The sequence below is a fragment of the Acinonyx jubatus genome, chromosome C2 (assembly GCF_027475565.1).
Source record: "Acinonyx jubatus isolate Ajub_Pintada_27869175 chromosome C2, VMU_Ajub_asm_v1.0, whole genome shotgun sequence".
Classification (NCBI taxonomy): domain Eukaryota; kingdom Metazoa; phylum Chordata; class Mammalia; order Carnivora; family Felidae; genus Acinonyx; species Acinonyx jubatus.
The window spans coordinates 51,847,526-51,868,110 of NC_069384.1; the positions used below are offsets into that span (position 1 = coordinate 51,847,526).

The 20,585-nt window shown below is 35.8% G+C and overlaps 1 protein-coding gene across 2 annotated transcripts in view; it reads left to right on the top strand.

Moving 5' to 3' along the window:
- The window catches only part of ALCAM (activated leukocyte cell adhesion molecule), a 206,994-nt gene extending 186,738 nt beyond the window's left edge, over positions 1 to 20,256 (top strand). The window contains exons 12-15 of one of the 2 annotated variants that reach the window (XM_053220796.1): positions 1,045 to 1,173; positions 3,008 to 3,046; positions 3,339 to 3,456; positions 20,140 to 20,256. In XM_053220796.1, the coding sequence (XP_053076771.1) occupies positions 1,045 to 1,173; positions 3,008 to 3,046; positions 3,339 to 3,456; positions 20,140 to 20,227 (374 nt within the window). In that variant the 3' untranslated portion in view covers positions 20,228 to 20,256. The remainder of the gene's footprint in view (positions 1 to 1,044; positions 1,174 to 3,007; positions 3,047 to 3,338; positions 3,457 to 20,139) is intronic. The other variant, XM_053220797.1, reaches the window with a different exon arrangement.
- The last annotated feature ends 329 nt before the right edge of the window (positions 20,257 to 20,585 follow it).

The following is a 20,585-nucleotide window of genomic DNA, read 5'->3' on the forward strand; positions in this document are numbered from 1 at the left end:
TAGATTTGTGCTGATCCATCCATAATCTTTTATTTGTTCCCTGCTCAGTCACATGGTGAATCTATTATTTTATAACTACTGATGCCTCTAACCACTCCTGTCCCAGGGACTAGACAATCTCCCTAAGCAAGAGACTATCCTATGACCTCAAGGCTCTTACAGTATAGTTGGAGGAAGCAAAGAACAATGTAGGACATAGTGTGCATAACACAACTCAGAAAAGAGTCCAAGTACATATTTGCTTTAATCCAGTTGGCCCTTGGAGTCAAGTCCTGGGAAAGAGATTAAAGTGAATTGTCTCGGAGCAACTGGGTGGCTCAGTCAGTGGTGCACACGACTTTTGATCTCAGGTTTGTAAATTCAAGCCCCATGCTGGGTGTAGAGATTGCTTAAAAAAATAAAAAATACAAATAAAGTGAATTATCTCTTATTTTTGGAGGAATTGAATTGCAATGATTGTCCTCATTAACACCTCACAAAAAACAAATGAACTTACCAGTCACTGAAAAAGAATCCATTCCGTATGTAGCTCAGGAAACAAGAAAAAATAGTTTGATTTTCCCATGAGCAAATCATACATATGTAAGTACTTAGATATAATGTTGAAGATAAAGGAATTAACCCCTGAAGTTAAAAACAATGACATAATTTACAAATAAAAATTAAATTCTTAAATTTATTAAGAGAAAACCAGTGATTAGATCATTACTGATTAATCATTTTGAGACAAGTACTATCACGCCAAAGTACTAACTAGCCTGAGAATCTCGAAAAAACAGAAAGAGTTTAATTAATTTAATAATTACAATAAAAGAATAAACAGAATAGAAGAATACACAGAAATTTGATTTTGGATCCACTAATCTTTCCTTCCCTGCTGCAGATATAAACCTGAATTGGCCTTTTATCGTTGACCTTATATATATCCTTGAACACCAGATAGCACTACAAAGCACCTCTCCTGGTTCACTCAGTATTACTCTTTTCCATGTGTTTAATCCATATATACTTCTAAGCTCATCTTCCTTCTTCTTTTCCAGACAGAGGAATCTCCTTATATAAATGGCAGGTATTATAGTAAAATTATCATTTCCCCTGAAGAGAATGTTACATTAACTTGCACAGCAGAAAACCAGCTGGAGAGAACAGTAAACTCCTTGAATGTCTCTGCTAGTGAGTATTTCATTTCTGGCATTAAAAAAGTAAGAAAATTTGAAGTTATTCTTCATTAGTTTAAAATCTTCAATTCCATCTTCCTGTACTGCATTATGGTAAGTTTTATTTATTTATTTTGCATTTGGTGTCATCATCACAGGCTCTTTTCTTTTTTCTTTTCCCGGTGTTCATCCTTGTACTATCCTTGTCTTGACAGTTAAACCATTTCATGTTTTATCAGTCCAGAGACCTTATCTTGTCCAGGTATACTTCCCAAGAGCAACAGAGGATAAGAACTGAGTTGTTCTTTTTTAATCCGTGTTTTGTGTTCCGAATAGAGATAATTCAAAGATTATCTGAAAACACCTTTTAACAGTTTTAATTTTGGTAAAATTTTAATTCCCTTTAATCTATTACTTTGCATTCCAATTCTTTGAGGTATTTATCCCACCTTTATTTTGAATAGGAATGCCACATGCTTAGTCATTTAGCAAACTGATAGAAAACCGATACTCGAATTTATGAAATCCAGCTTCCAAAGTTGATGCTTTTGAAGATGATATTTGAGTCATGACTACAAATTAGATCAATGCAATTATCTTAGAAAAGTGAAAAAAATCTGACATGTTGAGCAACTTCTTCTGAAAACAGTTTTCACTTAATTTGAAATTATCTATCGTCTTCAATTTTGTCATTGTTTCTATCACTGGTCAACATTAAGTCAGGACCAGCCTGGAATGAGGCTTGGTTCTGGACAGGATGCTAACTGACCTTCCAGACTTTTATTTTTCAGTCAGTTGGAATCCTGTATGTGACATGAGCAGGATAGGGATATACTGACTAGGAATTAGCTGGAGCTAGGAAAAAATAATTGTGTAGAGATAATGGTCCTTAACAGAATATGACTGAAATATAAAAAAGCCTGATGGATTGACAGGACAAAGGAACCAAACAAATCTAACTCTAAAATAGGTGCATTGACTTCTCAAAATTCAATTTAGCAAGTATTGATTTGTCCAACCTACAAAAAGAACTTATCCTTTCTTCCTGAACACAAGTTTCTCTTTTATTCCAACCCATTGAATAGCGGTTTCTAGACCTTGCAGTGGCTTGATGAACATTTAATACAGTTGTTTTCAATTTCACTGAGCACCTCCTAAAATTCCAATATAGTATATATGAGGACAGTCTGGGAATCTGCATTTTAACAAATGTCACTGGAGGTTCTGATGCAGGCCCATGCACATAGAAGAATATTTAAGTAGTTTAATATTAGATGATAATCCAGCACATCAGCAATTCTTAAAATGGGCCAGGAGCATGGTGCTATCAGAGTCATTTGGAGGGCTTCTGCAAACATCACATGGGATACCTCTTTGTCTCTGAAACATCCCTAGTTTTAACCTCTGCCCCCACCACTGTGAGAACATCGCTAATGACAAGTCCCTGACACTAGAGGATAAAAATGAATTCTCCACTGAGGCAGGAAAAGTTGAGAAACACTGCATTGTGATATATGGCAACTTGTTTCTCTTAAGGAAAAAAACCCTATTAAAAGGTGGCAAATAGTGGAGAAATTAATACGGATTTCAGATTAACACTAAAGCTTGTCAGTTGTGAAATTTTCTATGGTAGATTAATACCTTCGCAGTTTTAACGACTCTCCTTAAAACAAGATTAATTTCTTTGTAGGGAAGTTCACGCTCTATTAAATGTAAATTTTTTTCTACCCTTAGCTGTAGAATAGATATTTTATCTTTGAGTATTATTACATCATACTATAATGGTAAAGGTGACTTTCATATATCAACAAATTTTGTTTTTAATTTCATATTAACATTTTTCATTTCAGTAAGTATTCCAGAGCACGATGAGGCAGACGAGATAAGTGGTAGGTACTATGCTGCCGACTCTTCTTCCTTGACTATCAGCTCAAGATTTATGAAGTGTCATTGTATAAGTAATTTCTTAGCTGCCACAATTTTGACTTGAATTAAAATAGCAAATGAGACCAGATAGCAAGAATGCTAAAACTTTTATCTTTTAAAAGCACAAGTTTGCATGTTACTCATAGTAGTAGTAAGCCTTAATTATTCTTAATAAGAAATAATAGCCAGATTGACTTCTTTTCAGAAATCCTTGGCGGTGCCTGTAATTGCATGGACTTTTCTTCTCTGTTGTAGATGAAAACAGAGAAAAGGTGAATGACCAGGCAAAACTAATTGTGGGAATCGTAGTTGGTCTCCTCCTCGCTGCCCTGGTTGCTGGCGTTGTCTACTGGCTGTATATGAAGAAATCAAAGTAAGTTATGGAAAAACTAACGTCCCTGGGGAGAAAATGCAGTGTGTCAGTGATGCTAACGTCAGCTGGGTGTACAATTTCTGTAACTGGAAAGGCATGTACCCCAAATCAGGCTGATGGTGTTTTGCTTTCAGCTCACAATGACTGCTTTGTCAGCATCGGGGAATTCGCTTGGGGTGTGATTTCACAGTTGTCCCCTTATTTTTCTCAGTCAATCGTCTAAATTCAGTGCTGGTGTGTGTGGGGGGCAGGGGCGGCGGGTATTACAAAGCATATGCTGCCAAAAAAGTCGGCCATTCTAAGCCATTTGGCTGAGGTTGGTAGAGAGGAATTAAAAATGGTTAGTACAGGGGTACTGGGTGTCTTAGTCGGTTAAGCATCCAACTTTGGCTCAGGTCATGATCTCATGGTTCATGGGTTCAAGCCCCTCGTTGGGCTCTGCACTGACAGCTCAGAGCCTGGAGCCTGCTTCAGATTCTGTGTCTCCCTCTCTCTCTCTGGCCGTCTCCTGCTTGTTCTCCCTCCCTCCCTTTTTCTCTCTCAAAAATAAATAAATGAACATTTTTAACAATGGTTAGGACATCCTGTGGGAATGGCCAGGTGTCTGTAGTGACAGTTCTGGCCAGCAGTGAAACTGCTGGTGAGATAGTATTATCTTGTCACTTCTCCCCTATTCTAGTTAAGTCACTTAGGTCCATAAAAGGATCTAACTCAGAAAAAAAAAAAATCATCATTTTTTTTGTCTGTAATTTAAAAAGAAAATTAGACAAAGTACCAAGACTACTTAAAAAATTATTTAAGTTAAAAAATATTACTCATAAAATAATCCAGTAAGAACCAACTTTACAAATGATCTAATAATAGTGGTTTATAATGAAAATCCGATTAACCAATGAAGATTCTTCACATACACACATGCCTAATACTCCTCATCACCCCAGCCTTGGCCCCAGATTCAGATGTGGAAGGGCAGAGATGGAGTTCTAGAGTTTTGCGTTTTTAGTTTCATTAGTGATTCTGTCGCATACCATTGGTTTCATACATGAGGAAATTGATTTTTGCAAGGGGGGTGTGTATAGCTAGTGGCCACTTCGGACTTAGTTTTATATTTTCTTGATGTCCGATATAACCCCTTTCAACAACTCAGGTAAGTTAACTTAAAAGAAAATGAAAAGAAAAAGCAGACTTAACTAAGACCCATGATGTTACCTTGTAAAGAAAGCAATTTCGGTGAAGCAATATTCAAATGGAGCTGCCATCAAAGAGAGGCAATAGCTTAGAAATCTTTAAAGTCACATAATGTAAGCCTATATTTAGTTCTGTTTTGATCCTGCAGCTCATCTCTGAAGCAAATAGTATTATTATTCGTATTTCACATTTGAAAGAATTAAGGCAGAGAATAGTTTTAAATTACTTGCTTAAGGTTACAGTTTGTAAGGGCTGGAATTGTATTTGGTTTAAGACAGAGCTGTTTTAGCATCTTTGTGCTTAATTACTAGGTCTTATTGTCTATCACCATGCCTTACTTTTTCCATGGTTTGGGATTTGTTTTTGTTTTTGTTTGGTTTGGTTTTGGTTTTTTGGTTTGTTTTCATCATGTATGTTCCTGGTATGTATTATAGTTGTACTCGTTCACTCTCACGTAGGGGCACAGTCCCTTTTGATCTTGGCACCTCACTCCTCCATCGTGAGCAGTCCCACTATCACTTGGTAACAAAGTGATACATTTTACCTGCCAACACTTTATGTGGGTTTGTGCCTGTGGTTTCTATGGAAAATTTAGAAGATCGCCTGTTCCCTGTGCATGAAAGGAAATGCAAACTGTTGCTCAGAGACAATATCTAATAAAAAATTCTTTTATCTGTAGAGGTTTCTTGATGGTCAAAATTCTATTCTCCCTTTATAATCCCCTATAAAGTATTCACAAACCTAACAGCTTGGACTCTGGAGTATTTCCCTTTTATTTACTTCAGATTTCTGATGCATTCCAATGTAATTTTATTTCTTAAAAGAATAAAAATGAAATTTCTCTGTATCCTGGAACTGAGCTGAAAAATAAACGGCAGTTCTCTACATTATGACAAAATAAATGCTGAATTTTTGGAGCTCCCCCAATGTTTTTAATCATCCTATTCTAATTGCCAGGATCTCATTAGACCCCATTTATTTATCCATGAATAAAAAAATTATGTGTGTAGGATTTTTTTTTATTGTTACTTCATTGGCTATTATCATGGTGACCGAAAATTAAAATCATGGATAAATAAATTCTGGACACTCGGCCTCATAGTGTCTTTAGGTTAAGGGTTAAGACTTCATGAATTTCCTTTAAAGTGCCTCATTAAATTAAGAGCAGATTTTACCATCTGACCTGAACATTTGTCTGAATAACTGTTATTTAATTGAAAAGTGCATCAACTTTGCCAGAGTTAATATTATTGGTAATCAAAGTAATAAATTGCAATTCTCATCCCAAGCATCAGAGCATTTTTATGAAGAATTGTGGAACTCTTCAGATTTGCTAAGTATTTTGCATTCCTGATTACTTATTCCTTGCTAGTGCCCTCTGAGATAAGCCAGCATTTTTGCAACATGAGTCATTGTTAATCCTTGTGTCCAGAGTAAGTTGCACAATCATAATAAGAGCTTTCAAGTTAAGAATTGCTACATCATTTTGGGCTGTACTATACTCTCTTTCTTTCTTCTTTTCTATATAATAATTTCAACTTTACAAATCACTACAAGGGTTTCATTGCTGTCATCAGCTAATTCATCACCATTTTACATGGGTCTGAGAGATTTCTAATAAACATATAGTCCAGAGGTTTTCCCCAGATATATAACCCTATGTTTACCATTTTGAAAAATAATGCCATCAATAATGTTGTGAGTCACCATTATGGCAAACACTTTGAACAAAGATTACAAGTTAAACATCTTATTTAAAAGTCTCAGTTATACAGTTCCCAGAGCAGGAAGGTTTAAGTGGCATTTAGAAGTTCTTTGCATTGGCAATTTTAAAAGTCAGTGGAGAGAGAGGAGAGAAGCAATCTTTCATGCCCAAGCAGAACTTAAGAGTACATTTGTTAACATTTGTTAGCCACTTAGCTAACACGCATTCCCCATTCCATTAGTATGAGCTGCATATTTTCGTATCTATTTCAAATATGAAGAATTGCAGCAAGAAATGCTTAGCAGTCATGCTTGGCATTGTGATCTGGTATATTCATTGTAGAGTAAGGACTCACGGTGATTCCTCTGCTGCTTTAAATCATATGATTTCTCATTACAAGTTATTTTCCTTAAGTTGGATGTTTTTTAATAATGAAAATGGATGACTGATCATTTCCCATGTATATAGAGAATTAATTCATAGTACTACGCAAAAAGCATTAATTGACTAACTTCATTTCTAGCTGTCTAACAGATAGGAGAATATTAAAGAAATAGAGGCTATTCAATTATTATTTTTTATTGGGGTGCCTGGGTGGCTCGGTTGAACATATGATTTCGGCTCAGTCATGATCTCACAGTTCATGAGTTCAAGCCCACATTGGGCTGGCTGCTGTCAGCATGGAGCCCACTTTGGATCCTCTCTTCCCCTCTCTCACTGCCTCTCCTCCACTTGCATTCTCTCAAAAATAATAAATAAACATTAACAAATTATTATATTTTATTATTTTCTCCATTTCTCTTAATTCTGTCCTCTGAACATTGTTTTTAGCTCCTCAAAGTTAAATGTTACTCTTTGAGTTCCAAATTGTCTCTTGCATATCTTGGAGTACAATAACTAATGAAAAATTAAAAGCCAAAGATAAAGGAAAAATAGGCAGCATAATGTAACCACTAACTTATTCAGGCATTTATTAAAACCATAATTTCCAGGTTGGTTGCATTTAAGAGACCCCTGACCACCATACTTCTTATCACTAAACTGCGAGTAAGCATTAACTAGACATTTGTAATCTCAAAATACACATTGTATGAATCTTGGAAACTTACCAAGCGATTTATCTTTTGGAACTGTGGAAATCATGACTATTTTCATGAAGTTTTTCTGTAATATGTAGACAAGCTGTAAGTCTAAAAATCACAAATATCTTGTCAGTTCTGCCTTGTGTAATGCTATATTATTCCACTACTGCCTCAGAAAAAAAAACAGAGACAGTCTTAAATTGGCAAAAAGACTAAAGAAGACTTGCCTAAAACCCTGAAATTTTAAGAAACAATGTTATTTGTTTCTTAACCATGCTATTAAGCCTTTCTAAAATGTTTCTCATAGTATCTCTTGATATTTAGAACAAGATCTTGTAAGAAACTTGATTTTAACTGAATTCTCTTGCCAATCAATACTCACTCTAAAATCAAATGCGTGTTCCCACGAGGGAAAACTGACCCCCTACTGAATAAATTGAGAAGATAGTGCTGGAGGACCATTTATAGCACATTTTTAATGACTTTCCTCATTTATTGCTATATAAGCACCTACTAGTCTTTTTTCTATTTATTTTTTTTCACTGAAATTCTCAACAATTTAATGAGTTAAATGCAGGTAACCCTATTTCACAGTGTCCAAGTCCTTGTGAAATTAACCTGCTCAAGGTAGTGCGTGCAGTATATTATTCCGTATCCCCATGTAGTTTCAAATATATTTTGCTGCTTTAAAACTTCTTTGGAATTAAAATTTATCTGACTTGGATTGGTTGCTGGCATTTAATATAGTGCGAGGGATGGGAAAGTGTGCTTTAAAATGCAGGCCTGACATGGCCTCTCTCCTTATCTTATAAATTGGGCTAATCCTTGGACACCTAGGTGGGCCAGTTGGTTGAGAGCCCCCAACTCTTGACTCGTCTCAGGTCATGATCCCACGGTGATGGGATGAAGCCCTGTGTCAGGCTGTATGTGGAGCCTGCTTCAGATTCTCTCTCTCTCTCTCTCTCTCTCTCTCTCTCTCTCTCTCTCTTCCTCTGCCCCTCCCCCTCTTTGCTCTCTCTCAAGAAAAGAAAAAAAAAAGAAATTGGGCTAATCCAAATATTGGTTTCTTTCTTTTTCCCTATCCATAACCTAGCAGGCAGCCAGAAGAAGGGAGAAAAGAAAATGCCCCATTAGTCTATCAAACCATAAATAACAGTGGACTAGAGGGAAAATAAGATAATGTAGAAATGCTAGAGTCTTCATCCAGTTGATCAATCACAAGGTCATTGGCCATTCAAAGGGCAGAACCATCCATCCGTGACCCTCTTCTCCCCTGCTAGATATTACCTGAGATGTTTCCAGAGGAAAGGGCTTGCATCAAAATATAATGTTTTCAATTTTTAAAATCTTTTCTAGCTGTCTGTATATACACATTTCATTTTTTTTTTAATTTCAAATATGTTTTCTCTTCAAAAGTGAAGGGAAGCCTTGTTCCCTGAGCCAAGCTATGTGCTATACCAACATTACCCACCTTAAGGAAACATTTTGAACAGTAAGGCTACAGGTGGCATTCTGTTTTTGTTGCATATTCAGAATTGTTACATTTATTTTAATTCTCTAATTGTTTATGTAGGAGATGGTCCCCATATTCACTATTGGCCTAAACGAAAGGCCATTTTTTGAAATTTTTACTGAAGACTTCAGGATTTCCTATTTTAGCAGAGAGTTTCTTTAGTGAGTCTTAGAAATTCCTAAGGATATGAAATTGGAAGTAGCAATAATAAGACGAACTATTTATTTTTCTTCTTTTCCTTCTTCAAACCCAGAAAATGCTGACAAGTCTTCTTCTGAGACACAGGGACTAGAGCCCTCCTATCCTCTAACTCTTTATTAAGCTTGGCCCAGGAGGAAACTCACTTTGCTGAGAGCTGTGACCAGGGAAGGAAGAAAAATAACTATTCTCTTGGATATGACCTTAATTGCCTGCACAGGTATCAATGGCCAGTTTGCTGAAAGAGGCAATTCCACACTCTCAGGGTCCCAGGCTTAAATGTCAGTAGCCTTAGTGCCATTCTGTGGGGTCTGCCAGGCATGCAAGAAATGAGAAATCACAGAAAACGTCCCTCTACCTAGGAAGTTTTAACGATTACTCATGCTCCCTCTGAAAGAGTTTTCAAATTTGTTATACGTAAGTCTGCTTTTGAAAATCCCAAAATCTTATGAACTCTTCCATGTGCAAGTTATTTTAAATGGGTATTTTTTTGTTTTCCAAATGTGCAATTCTAGTGTAACATTTTATTTATCTTTTCATAATACCACCTCGCAAGATTGTGATGCATTGGTTAGGACTGCCACTCTCACCCTCCTTCACTTTGCCAAACTTCTTCATTCCCCACTAAATTATTTTTTTAATGCGGTCATAGTTGACATACAACATTGGTTAATAAGGTGGACGACATATTGATTCGATACATTTATATATGGTGATAAGGTTACCACCAGAGTATTAGCTACCACCTCCATCATGTCACATAATTATCACCTCATTTTGTGGTGAGAACAGTTAGGGTCTAATGTCTTAGCAACTCTGAAGTGTTAAAATGAAGGCACACTTAGTTGATACTACCATTATACGTTCCCTACCTCCTTCAAAGGATATCTCCAATCAAGTCTATAATACTGAGGGAAATCTCACCAAAAAAGTTGGAGAGTCTTCTCAAAAGTTATTTAAAAGCAGTTTGAACCCTTAATAGGCACTGCATTTATGGAAATGACACAGAATGAAGAGTTGAGACTTAAGTTTGAGCTCCCTTCTGCTACTTAGCGGCTATATGGCCATGGACAGCAGCTCCATGACTCACGTCAGTTTGGTCAGCCTCTGTCACTGCTGAGGGCTTTGCTGTCCACTGTCACATTTACCCTCATGTCTGCCCTGCGAGCAGATCCTGTTATTCCCTGTTTATAGGTGAGCAGGCATGCTTCAGAGGATGTATTTGTCCAAGCACTTGCAACTCAGACTTGACACATGAGGATGAGAATCCAGGCCCTCTGACCCTATGACCAAGACTTTACTCAGTCTCACAGATTAGTCTAGATGGTCACCTCGAGGGCTTCCTCCATGATTATTGCGATTCTATGATTTCAATGTTCTCTTAAAGTTACATAAAAGCTGAACAATGAAGAAAGTTTAAGGCAACCAATAATAATTTTGACCCAAGCACTCATTCTTCATAAATGCCTAAACTTGTCCTTCAAATCAATTGACTGGAGAATATTTTGCTAAAGAGAATGACTTAAATAAATTTTTCTAGGGTGTCTGGGTGACTCAGTTTGTTAAGCATCCAACTTTGGCTCAGGTTAAGCATCTGACTTTGGCTCACTGTTGTGAGTTCAAGCCCTGCGTCGGGCTCTGTGACAACAGCTTGGAGCTTGGAGCCTGGAGCCTCCTTCAGATTCTGTGCGTCCCTCTTTCTCTGCCCTTCCCCTGCTCACACTCGGTCTCTCTCTCAAAAATAAATGAACATTAAAAAAAATTAATTTTTCCTCTTCCAGTAGTAGAGGTATTTATAACCCCTATAATTATTTCAAATCTCTGCTATTTTCCAAAATTAAAAAAGATACATCCATAAAGTTGTATTTATTTTTACTATATCATTTTAAAAACCAAGCCAAAGTAATCAGAATAATTTTTAAATGCTTTTCCTGCTAGATAGAGTGGAGTCTCAGTAATACAAATGGAAAGATCAGTGATAAAATTTATGTAAATCTCATGTATATAAACACAATATATACCCCCTCCCCCACCAACCACACTATTGTTATTTCTATTTAGCACATTTCATGATGGTTAACACTTAGCATATTTGTATAACTGTGTAACATGGTGCATGGATGCTAAGACCCCTGAAGTTTGAATCCTGGCTTTGCAACTTAGTAGCTGTGTGATCACAAGCAATTTTATTAATCTCATTGTAATATCTGTACCATATTTAGAACAGTGCCTGGCACATTAAGGCATTATAAGGGTGTTAGCAAATATAATTTTGAGAGTGAGTTTAAGAAGGGAGATCTTTGCTTTTCATTTACAGTTTCATTTTCATATATATATATATATATATTTTTTTTTTTTTTTTTGCTTTGTGAACTTTAAAATAGAAAAGACAATTTGCTTTGTAAACTTTAAAATAAGAAAAACAATTTGTATGGGGTGCCTGGGTGGCTCAGTTGGTTAAGCATCTGACCCTTGATCTCAGCTCCAGGTCATGATCTCACTGTTCGTGGGATTGAACCCCAAGTCAGGCTGTGTGCTGACAGTGTAGAGCCTGCTGGGGAGTCTCTCCCTCCCTCTCTCTCTGCCCCTCTGCCACTCGAGGTATCTCTCTTTCTCTCTCTCTCAAAAATAAGTAAACTTAAAAAAAAAGAAACAAAAAGCAATTCATTTGAAGTTACTCAACTCTAACTCTACAAACATTTTCTACAAATATTTCATGTTGCCTTTAACAACCCTTTTTTCAAACTGTGAACAGTGATCTTTGGCCTGATTTACCTGAACAAATACACTGAAAAATACTGTGATTTGCCCTGAGTAAAGCTTCCCTAGGGAAAATTCTAGTCACTCCCTTTTTCTTGATACCTCTTTCTTCTATTTGATGTAACTTGATGAAATCATCCCTAGACCAATATATCCACCTAGAAAGTAAATAGAAAGGGAAATAAAATGGTATGCAATTTTTCACTGCACATATTCCCTGGTTCTTTCGGTCTCTGACTAGAGGCATATGCTTTAGCTTGTGGCTCTGTATGTTTTTATATTAAGGTAAAATTTGCTTACAATAAATGTGCCATCACATGTTTTGAGAAATGTAATACACCTTGTGACCATTACTCCAGTCACAGAATGGAGCATCTCATCACCCCAGAGTATTCCCTTGGACTCTCTTCCTGTTCAGCCCCACTATCCATGTTCCCTGAGGCAACCACTGTGCTGATTGTTATCACTAGAGATTACGTTTGTCTAGTCTGGAGCCTCATACAAGACGTACTCCTTTGTGCCTCGCTTTTTTCTTTTAACATAGTGTTCCTGAGATACATATATTAATGATTTGTTGAAATTACTGAGTAGTGTTCCATTGTTAGAATATGTCACATTATTTTAATCCATTCTCTTGTTTATGGACATTTGGATAGTTTCCAGTTCGGGCTATTATGAATAATATGGCTAAAAAAATCCTTATATAAGCATTTTTGTGAGTATTTGTTTTCACCATCTTGGGTTAATACCTAGAAATGGAATTGCTAGGTCATAGGGTAGATATTTTTCATAAGAAATTGCCAAACAGCTGTCCAAAATTCCCGCTCCCACCAGCTATGTATGAGAATTTTGGTTCTTCCACATTCTTGCCTAACTTTGGTATTGTCATTCTGTTTAATTTTAGCCATTCCAGGAAGTGTGAAATTATATCTAATTTTGGTTTTAACTTGCATTTCCCTGAGATCTAATGATTTTAAGCTCCGTGTACTTATTGGTCATTATCTTTTGTACAGTTACTATTCCGGTCTTTTACTTGTGATTTTACCGGTATTTGGGTTTGTGTGTGTGTGTGTGTGTGTGTGTGTGTGTGTGTGTGTGTGTGTGTGTGTGAATGATTGATCTGTAAGAGTTCTTTACCTGTTCTGTATAAAAGTCCTTTGTTATAGATATATTGTGACTTTTGTTCTAGTGTGTGACTTCTTTTCTTTTTTTCATGCTGTCTTTTAATGAGTGAAAGTTTTTAATTTTAATGAAGAACAACTTATGAATTTTTTTCCTATTATGCTTACTGCTTTCTGTGCCCATGGTACAAAATGTTTGCTTATCCCTAAATAGCAGAGATATTTTTCTATGTCTTTTTCTAGAAACTTTATACATTTAAGAATATGATATATCTAAGATTTTGTGTGTGATGCAAGACAAAGGTGGCTTATTTGTTCGGTTGGTTTTGTTTTTGTTATATTTGTCAACTCATTCCAGCATCATATGTTAAAAAAGATTTTCTTCTGGCCTTGGAACTTTTGTAGTAGTAATAGTGGTAATAAAAATAATGATAATAAAATGTAAGTCTTTCAACTTTGATGTTCTGCTTGTGTTAACAATCTTATTTCTTTCCATTTTCATATAGATTTTAGCAACTTGTTAATTTCTACCAAAAAAATTTAAGAGCTTTGTGGGAGTATGGTTGCTTTGAATTTATAGATAAATTTGGGTAGATTTGAATCTCAAATTTGACATCTCTTAGCCTTCCAATATGTGAATATCATTTTTCTCTCCATTTACTTTCCATTTTTTCTTAGCAATATATTTTTAAAATTTTAATGTTATTTGTTGAGAGAGAGATAGTGAGCAGGGAGGGCCAGAGAGAGGGGGAGACTGAAAATCTGAAGCAGGCTCCAAGCTGTCTGCACAAAGCCCAGTGTGGGACTGGAACCCACGAACTATGAGATCATGATGGGGCCAAAGTCGGATGCTCAACTGACTGAGCCACCCCAGCACCCCGCTTAGCAATATTTCATAACTTTTAATGTAGACATGGACATGTCTTATAAAATTTATTCTTATGTTTTATGTCTTTTGCAGCTATTATAAATGCAATTATTTTGCAATTTTATTTTCCATTTTTATATAAAAATATGATTATTTTGTTGTTGTTGAAATGTATACAGCCACCTTCCTACATTCACTTGTTAATTCTATTCGTTGTCTTGTGGATTCCTTAAGATTTCTATGTAAACAATCATTTCATCTGGAAATAGAGATAATTTTACTTCCTCCCTTCCCCTCTGTATGCTTTTTCTATTTCTTTTTCTTGCTTTGTTGCACTCATAGAGATCTCCAATACAATGTTGAATAGAACTGTTGAAATCTTTACATGTTCCCAATTTTAGGGAGGGAATTGTTCAATATTTGCCATTATGTATGATATTTGCTCTTTGTTTTTCATATATGCCTACCCAGAGTTAGCCAGACTGTGGGGCTAAGGTACGATTCTCCCAACTGCCAAATCTTCCCAGACTTCTGACCCCCAATGCAAGGAGTTAGTGTGCAAATACTGAGTTAGAAGGAAGAGTCCACATAAGAACATCCTTGCTTCTGATACTAGTTCAAGTTGAGGGTTTCCCAAAACCACACTCAGGTTTGATCAATTGCTAGAAATACAGAGTTTTACTGGAACCTAATATACTCTCGTTTATGTTCATTACAAGTAATAGATATGTTGAAATTGGCCAAGGAAAAGAAATAGCGCAGAGTCCGGGAGAGTTCCAAATGTGAAGTTTCCTTTGTCTTCAGACATGTTACTCTACTGCCACTGATGTGTGGCAAAAGCATGGGCTATTGCCAATCTGAGAAGCTCGCTTGAGCTTTACTGTCCAGAGTTTTTATTAGGGCTTTGCTACACAGGCATTATTGATTGACTACGTGTCCATATGGTTTACCTCAATCTCCAGCCTCTCCCTTCCTCAGAAATCAGGCTGATACCACATAGCCGAAAGCCCTAAATTAAAAATTTAGATCACTGCTGTTAGCCTTTCTTCTTTCATAACACAAGCATTTAAACTATGAATTTCACTCACAGCACTGAGTTAGCTGCATTCCACAAATTTCAGTATGTTTTATTTTCATATTCATTCAGTTAAAAATGTGTTTCAATTTTCTCTGTGGTTTCTTCTTTGGAGCCAGGTAGCTCAAACTGTGTTAAATTCCACACATTTCTCCTTGACTTATGTTTTGTTAAGACAGCCTGCTCTGTAAGCTTTTAATCTTTTGAAATGCATTGAAAGTTATTCTTTCGGCCTTCCATGCAGCCATGCAGCATTACCTGGAGGATGCTAGATGAGCATTTGAAGAAAACACTTTGGTGGTTGATGGGTACGGTGTTCTATAGCTGTATGTCAGATTAAGATAACAGTTTGTTTAAATCTTCTTATCCTTACAGATTTTTTTTTCAAATTATATAACATCACTTCACATGTAAGAGGGTTACAAGCCAGTACTTCCAGTACTAGAGCTAGCTCAGTACTAGTAACTTCATCATGATTGTGCATATGGAATTTTGGTCCATTAATCCTATCAGCTACTGAGACAGGAGTATTAGATTCTCTAAATAAGGTTGTGTATTTGTCTGTTGATTTCTCCCTTTAATTCTGTCAGGTTTTGCTTTATGTTTTCATTAATTACATACACATACAATTGTCATGACTTCCTTGTGTATTGAAACTGTTGTAACTATGAAATGTCTCTCATTGGTGCTATAATGTTCCTCGTGTTGAACTTTACATTGCCCCATATGAATATAGCTATAGTGCTTTCGTACGCTTCCTGTTCACAGGTATATCTTTTTCTCTCCTTTTATTTTCAGTTTGCGATCTCTGTATAGTTAAAGTGCACCTCATGTATGGTAAAGGTGATAAGACTATGACTCTCAGGCTGCTGTCTGATTTTGTAAAGAAAGGTTTTTGGTAGCACAGTCATGCCCATTTCTTCGCATGTGCTTTGTGTTGTTTCACACTATCACGCCAGTGTGGAAGAGTTGGAACGAAAACCATATGGCCTCCTAGCCTGAAATAGTTACAATCTGGACCATCCAGAAAAAATTTTAACGCCTGGAATATCGCATTTGCTTACTTGCTTATGACAGTCTGACAGTCTCCCTTTTATTTATTTATTTTTTAAATTTTTTTTAAAAGTTTATTTATTTTTGGCAGAGAGAAAGAGAGAGACAGACAGACAGAGCATGAGTTGGGGGAGAGGCAGAGGGAGGGAGTGACAGTCTCCCTTTTAATTGGAGGATTTAGCCAAGCTACACTTAAGTATTGATATAATTACATTTAAGATCACCATCTCACTATTTGTTTTCTAGTTGTACTCTTTTTCTTTTCCTGCCTTCTTTTGACTTACTCAGATAAGTGTTAGTATTATATTTTAATTTCTCTAATGGCCTTTTAACTATACCTCTTTCTATTCTTTTATTGTGGTTGTTGTAGGGATTACAATAAGAACTCTTAATTGATAACAATCTACTCATGTAATAATCTAAAACTCTTGAACCATTATAATTTTAGATAACCTCCTTCATGTAATTATAGTGTGAGGTTGGTAATAAATGAGTTGTAATGAATACGATAACAATAGCAAAAAGGATGAAGGAAGTTAAATGAAATTATAATGTTTCAAGGGTCTTACATAATGCAGTATGTATCGTATTAAATGATTGTCTTTATAAAAATTGTTTTGAATAGTATTTATATTTTACCACACACATATAATCTGAATTCATTCTTTCTTGTCCATCTGAGTTTCCATGTAGTGTCATTTCCCTTCAACCAAAGAACTTTCTTTGATACTTCTCAGCACAGGTCTGCTAGCGATAATTTATTCCAGTTTTCTTTCATCTAATTTTATATGTCTTTATTACCTTTGCTTAAAAATCTTTTTACTGGATATAAAATTCTGGGTTGAGATATTTTTCTTTCAGCATTTTAAAGATGTTTAGTTATCTCCTATATGCATTTTTTTCCTGAGACATTAGCAGTTATTCATGTCATTGCTCCTCTGCCCAAATTTTCTGTGGCTACTTTCAAGTTCTTTTCTTTATATTTGCTTTTGGTTAGTGTGATTATGACATACATAGGTGTGTTTTTCTTTGTATAATTCCTGCTTGGGGATTGCTGAGCACATTGGATCTCCAAGTTAATGAACATGAACAAATCTGGGAATATTTTTCATTGTTTCTTTAAATATATTTTCTACCCCCTTTGCTTTTGCTTTTTCTACTGGGACTCCAATTACACATATGTTAGACTACTCAATATTGTCCTACAAGTCACTGAGGATCTTTTTTTTCCTATCATCTTTCTGTTTTTAAAAATTTATAATTTATGTTGTTTTGTCCTGTAGGTTCACTGAGGCTTTCCTCTGCTACCTCCAATCTGTTGATATGATAATTCAGTGAATTATTCATTTGCAGTGGGAATCATTTTTGTTTACATTTTTTTTGCACTGAAATTTGTCTATTCTCTCATTGTCACCACTTTATTCTTTATGTCATTTAACATGTAATATAGTAACTGATTTAAAGTTCTTCCTTTGTATTTCCAAATTCTGTGTCATCCAAGGATACTCTCTGAACTTTATGTTAACATTTTTCTATTTTTCATATGTATGGTAACTTTTTTTTTTATTATATATTGGTCTTTTGGGGTGATATGTTATAGAGATTCCATGTTCCATTATATTCTCGTAAAGGATATGGATTGTTTTTCTTGGCAGGCAGTTCAACTTCTGGCTGATTTCCTTGATTTTGTGAAAGTTACATTTACATTTTATATGACACACATATCTTAGGTTGAATACCAAGACTCATCACAGAGTCTTGGCTTTTCTGGGATTTCAGTGGAAAGATTGATATGTTTGCCAAGGACTTTTGGCTTGGCGAGATTCAACTCCAAACATATGTTTCTCTATGTAGGGTAGTAGCTAAAATCTATGTCACTTTTTTTTAATATTTTTTCATTTTTGAGAGAGAGATTGAGAGAGAGAGAGAGAGAGAGAGAGACAGAGTATAGGCAGGGGAGGGACAGAGAGAGAGAGGAGACACAGAATCCGAAGCAGACTCCAGGCTCTGAGCTGTCAGCACAGAACCTGATGTGAGCTTGAACTCATGACCTGAGCTGAAGTTGGATGCTTAACCCACCCAGGCACCCCTGTAGCACATTTTTAAGCTTTCCAGTTGTTGCTTTCTACTTGGCTAAGTGAAATTTCTCGCCTCCAAAGGAAGAAATAACATCCAAAGGGTTTATTGTGATTTACACAAATATTTGGGGTTCTCACCACTCTGTGGCTCTCTTCTTTCTGAGATTTTTTTTCTCCTTTACTTTCAGAGTTTTAGTTAGCTTATGCCTCTCCAGCTGTGAAGTGATCTCAGAGGAAAAGTTGTGTAAAAATAGAGCTCATCCAGTATAAGGGTCAAATTTCCTTTAGTTTCTACTTGATTTTAGATAGATATAGATAGATATAGATATAGATATAGATATAGATATAGATATAGATATAGATATAGATATATAGATATAATGTAGACAGCATATGTCTATATGTCTATATGTTATATATAAAAAATATATACTGTGTTTATATATTTTATATGAGAAAAATATGAGAAAAGGAGCAAGGCCATTTGCATCATTCTTCCATTTTCCTGGAAAACATATATGATAAGGTTGTTGTCATTCACCATAATGTACCATTTTACTGCAAGGTAGGAAATATTTATGTGATAATATGATATACATAGACTCCAACTGATGACATGTCTTATTTACATTTGAAATGTCTGTTGTAAAATGCTATTACATATTTTAGCACTTCTCATGTTGGCAGAGTTTGAGCTTGCTCTCCTGCCTTATGAATGGACTTAGAAGGCTGTAGTTTCAGCTAAACTAAGAATTTTTAAGTCAAAAATTAAATTAAACTCATGCTAAATATAATGAGTGTCCCCAGTTTAAATGAGCCATATGTCTTTATCTCACTTGGACATATATCATATACCATTACATACCTCTTTCTAGTAAAGTTGTGATTCTTAGCAAATGAATCCATTTCAATAATGGAAATACTTTTAAGGGAAAAATGGAGTTTTCTCCCCAGTTTCTTTGGCACATCTGGATATATATGTATTTTTTTTTAAATAGAAATATTATTAGGAATTATATGGCAATAATAATTTAAACTACCATATCACTGTGGTTCTGCTGATGAGCTTATAACAGGGAGGGAGAGAGTTAAGGAAGGAGAGAAAGGAAGGAAGAGGGAGGGAGGGAAGGAGGGAGGGACAGAAGGAAGGAAGGGAAGGAGGGAGGGAGGGAGGGAGTGGTACACTTTTTGAAATAGTTATGGTTTCTCCTGGGTCATCCTAAAACCAAGGAATTTATCTGTGTGCTTAAGAAAACCTGATTTCAGCTCTTAAAGGATAGAACCCAGTCATGTGTAACCATGGCAGCAACTCTCAAACTTTGGCAGAAGCTGAGCCACCAGGGAGCCTTGTTTGTCATGGATTGCTGGCCCTCTCCCCAGTTTCTGTTTCTGTTGTTCTGTTTGCACTTCTGTCAAGTTCCCAGGGGGTGCTGATACTGCTGGTCTAGGACCACAGTTTGAGAACCACCATGTTAAAGCTACTTTGGCTTCTGCTGCCAGATTCCTGTCATAAACTTGGGTCTCTTTCTAATCTTGCTTGTGATTTATTTGATAAAACAGAATTCATAAACAAAGATACAGGACATTAGGTCAATCTGGATGCATAATACGGAATGACAAAAGAGAGAGGCACTAATGAAACACCCTCAGAGAAAATTTGCAGAAAGTATTTGCCCAAAAGGAAATTTTTGATTATTGAGTTGATAATAATTACTTCCCAGAAAGTGGAAAGGAAAAAAAAAAACAGCCCAAAACATGATGCAACTAAGTATGTATAGTCTGTGTTCACAATAATTAGTAGGTTTTTCTCCTACCATATATTTAATGCAACGCCATTCCCCAAGGTAATCTCATTGGAACGTGTTCTGTTACCAGTCCGGGTTCACAGATGTGGATTTGTTCACCCCAGTAGTTTGTCTATATTAGATGTAAAACATTTGCTTTTCAAAGATACATTCATGTGAACCCTAAAATTAAAAAAAAAATTAAAAAGTGAAATACACATGTGTCAATGTGATGATATTTATTTAATTTTCTTACAGGACTGCCTCAAAACATGTAAACAAGGACCTTGGTAATCTGGAGGAAAACAAAAAGTTAGAAGAAAACAATCACAAAACAGAAGCCTAAGAAAGAAACTGTTCTAAAGTGTTGTCCAGGTGGGTAGGCTGTTTGAGGTTTATAGAAATAATTCCCAATGAAAGTACAAAACACCCTAGGAGACAAAAGGGAAAGTAAGCCTTGACGTTGAGATGCTTCGTAATTGCAACTTTCCAAACAGGAAGAGAGTTTTTGCCAAAGGAAACTTTGGTAACTCAGAAAGGTGTTCTCAGAAGAATGGAATCTCAACAGTCTACCCATCTTCTAAAAAATAATCATTATTCTGTGACTAATTAAAATCAGTGTTGAGATTGTAACATTCAATTAGCATTTTGTCTTCTAATGCCAAAATTTTTGCTGAGTGCAAAGAAGTTGAATTTTCTAAATT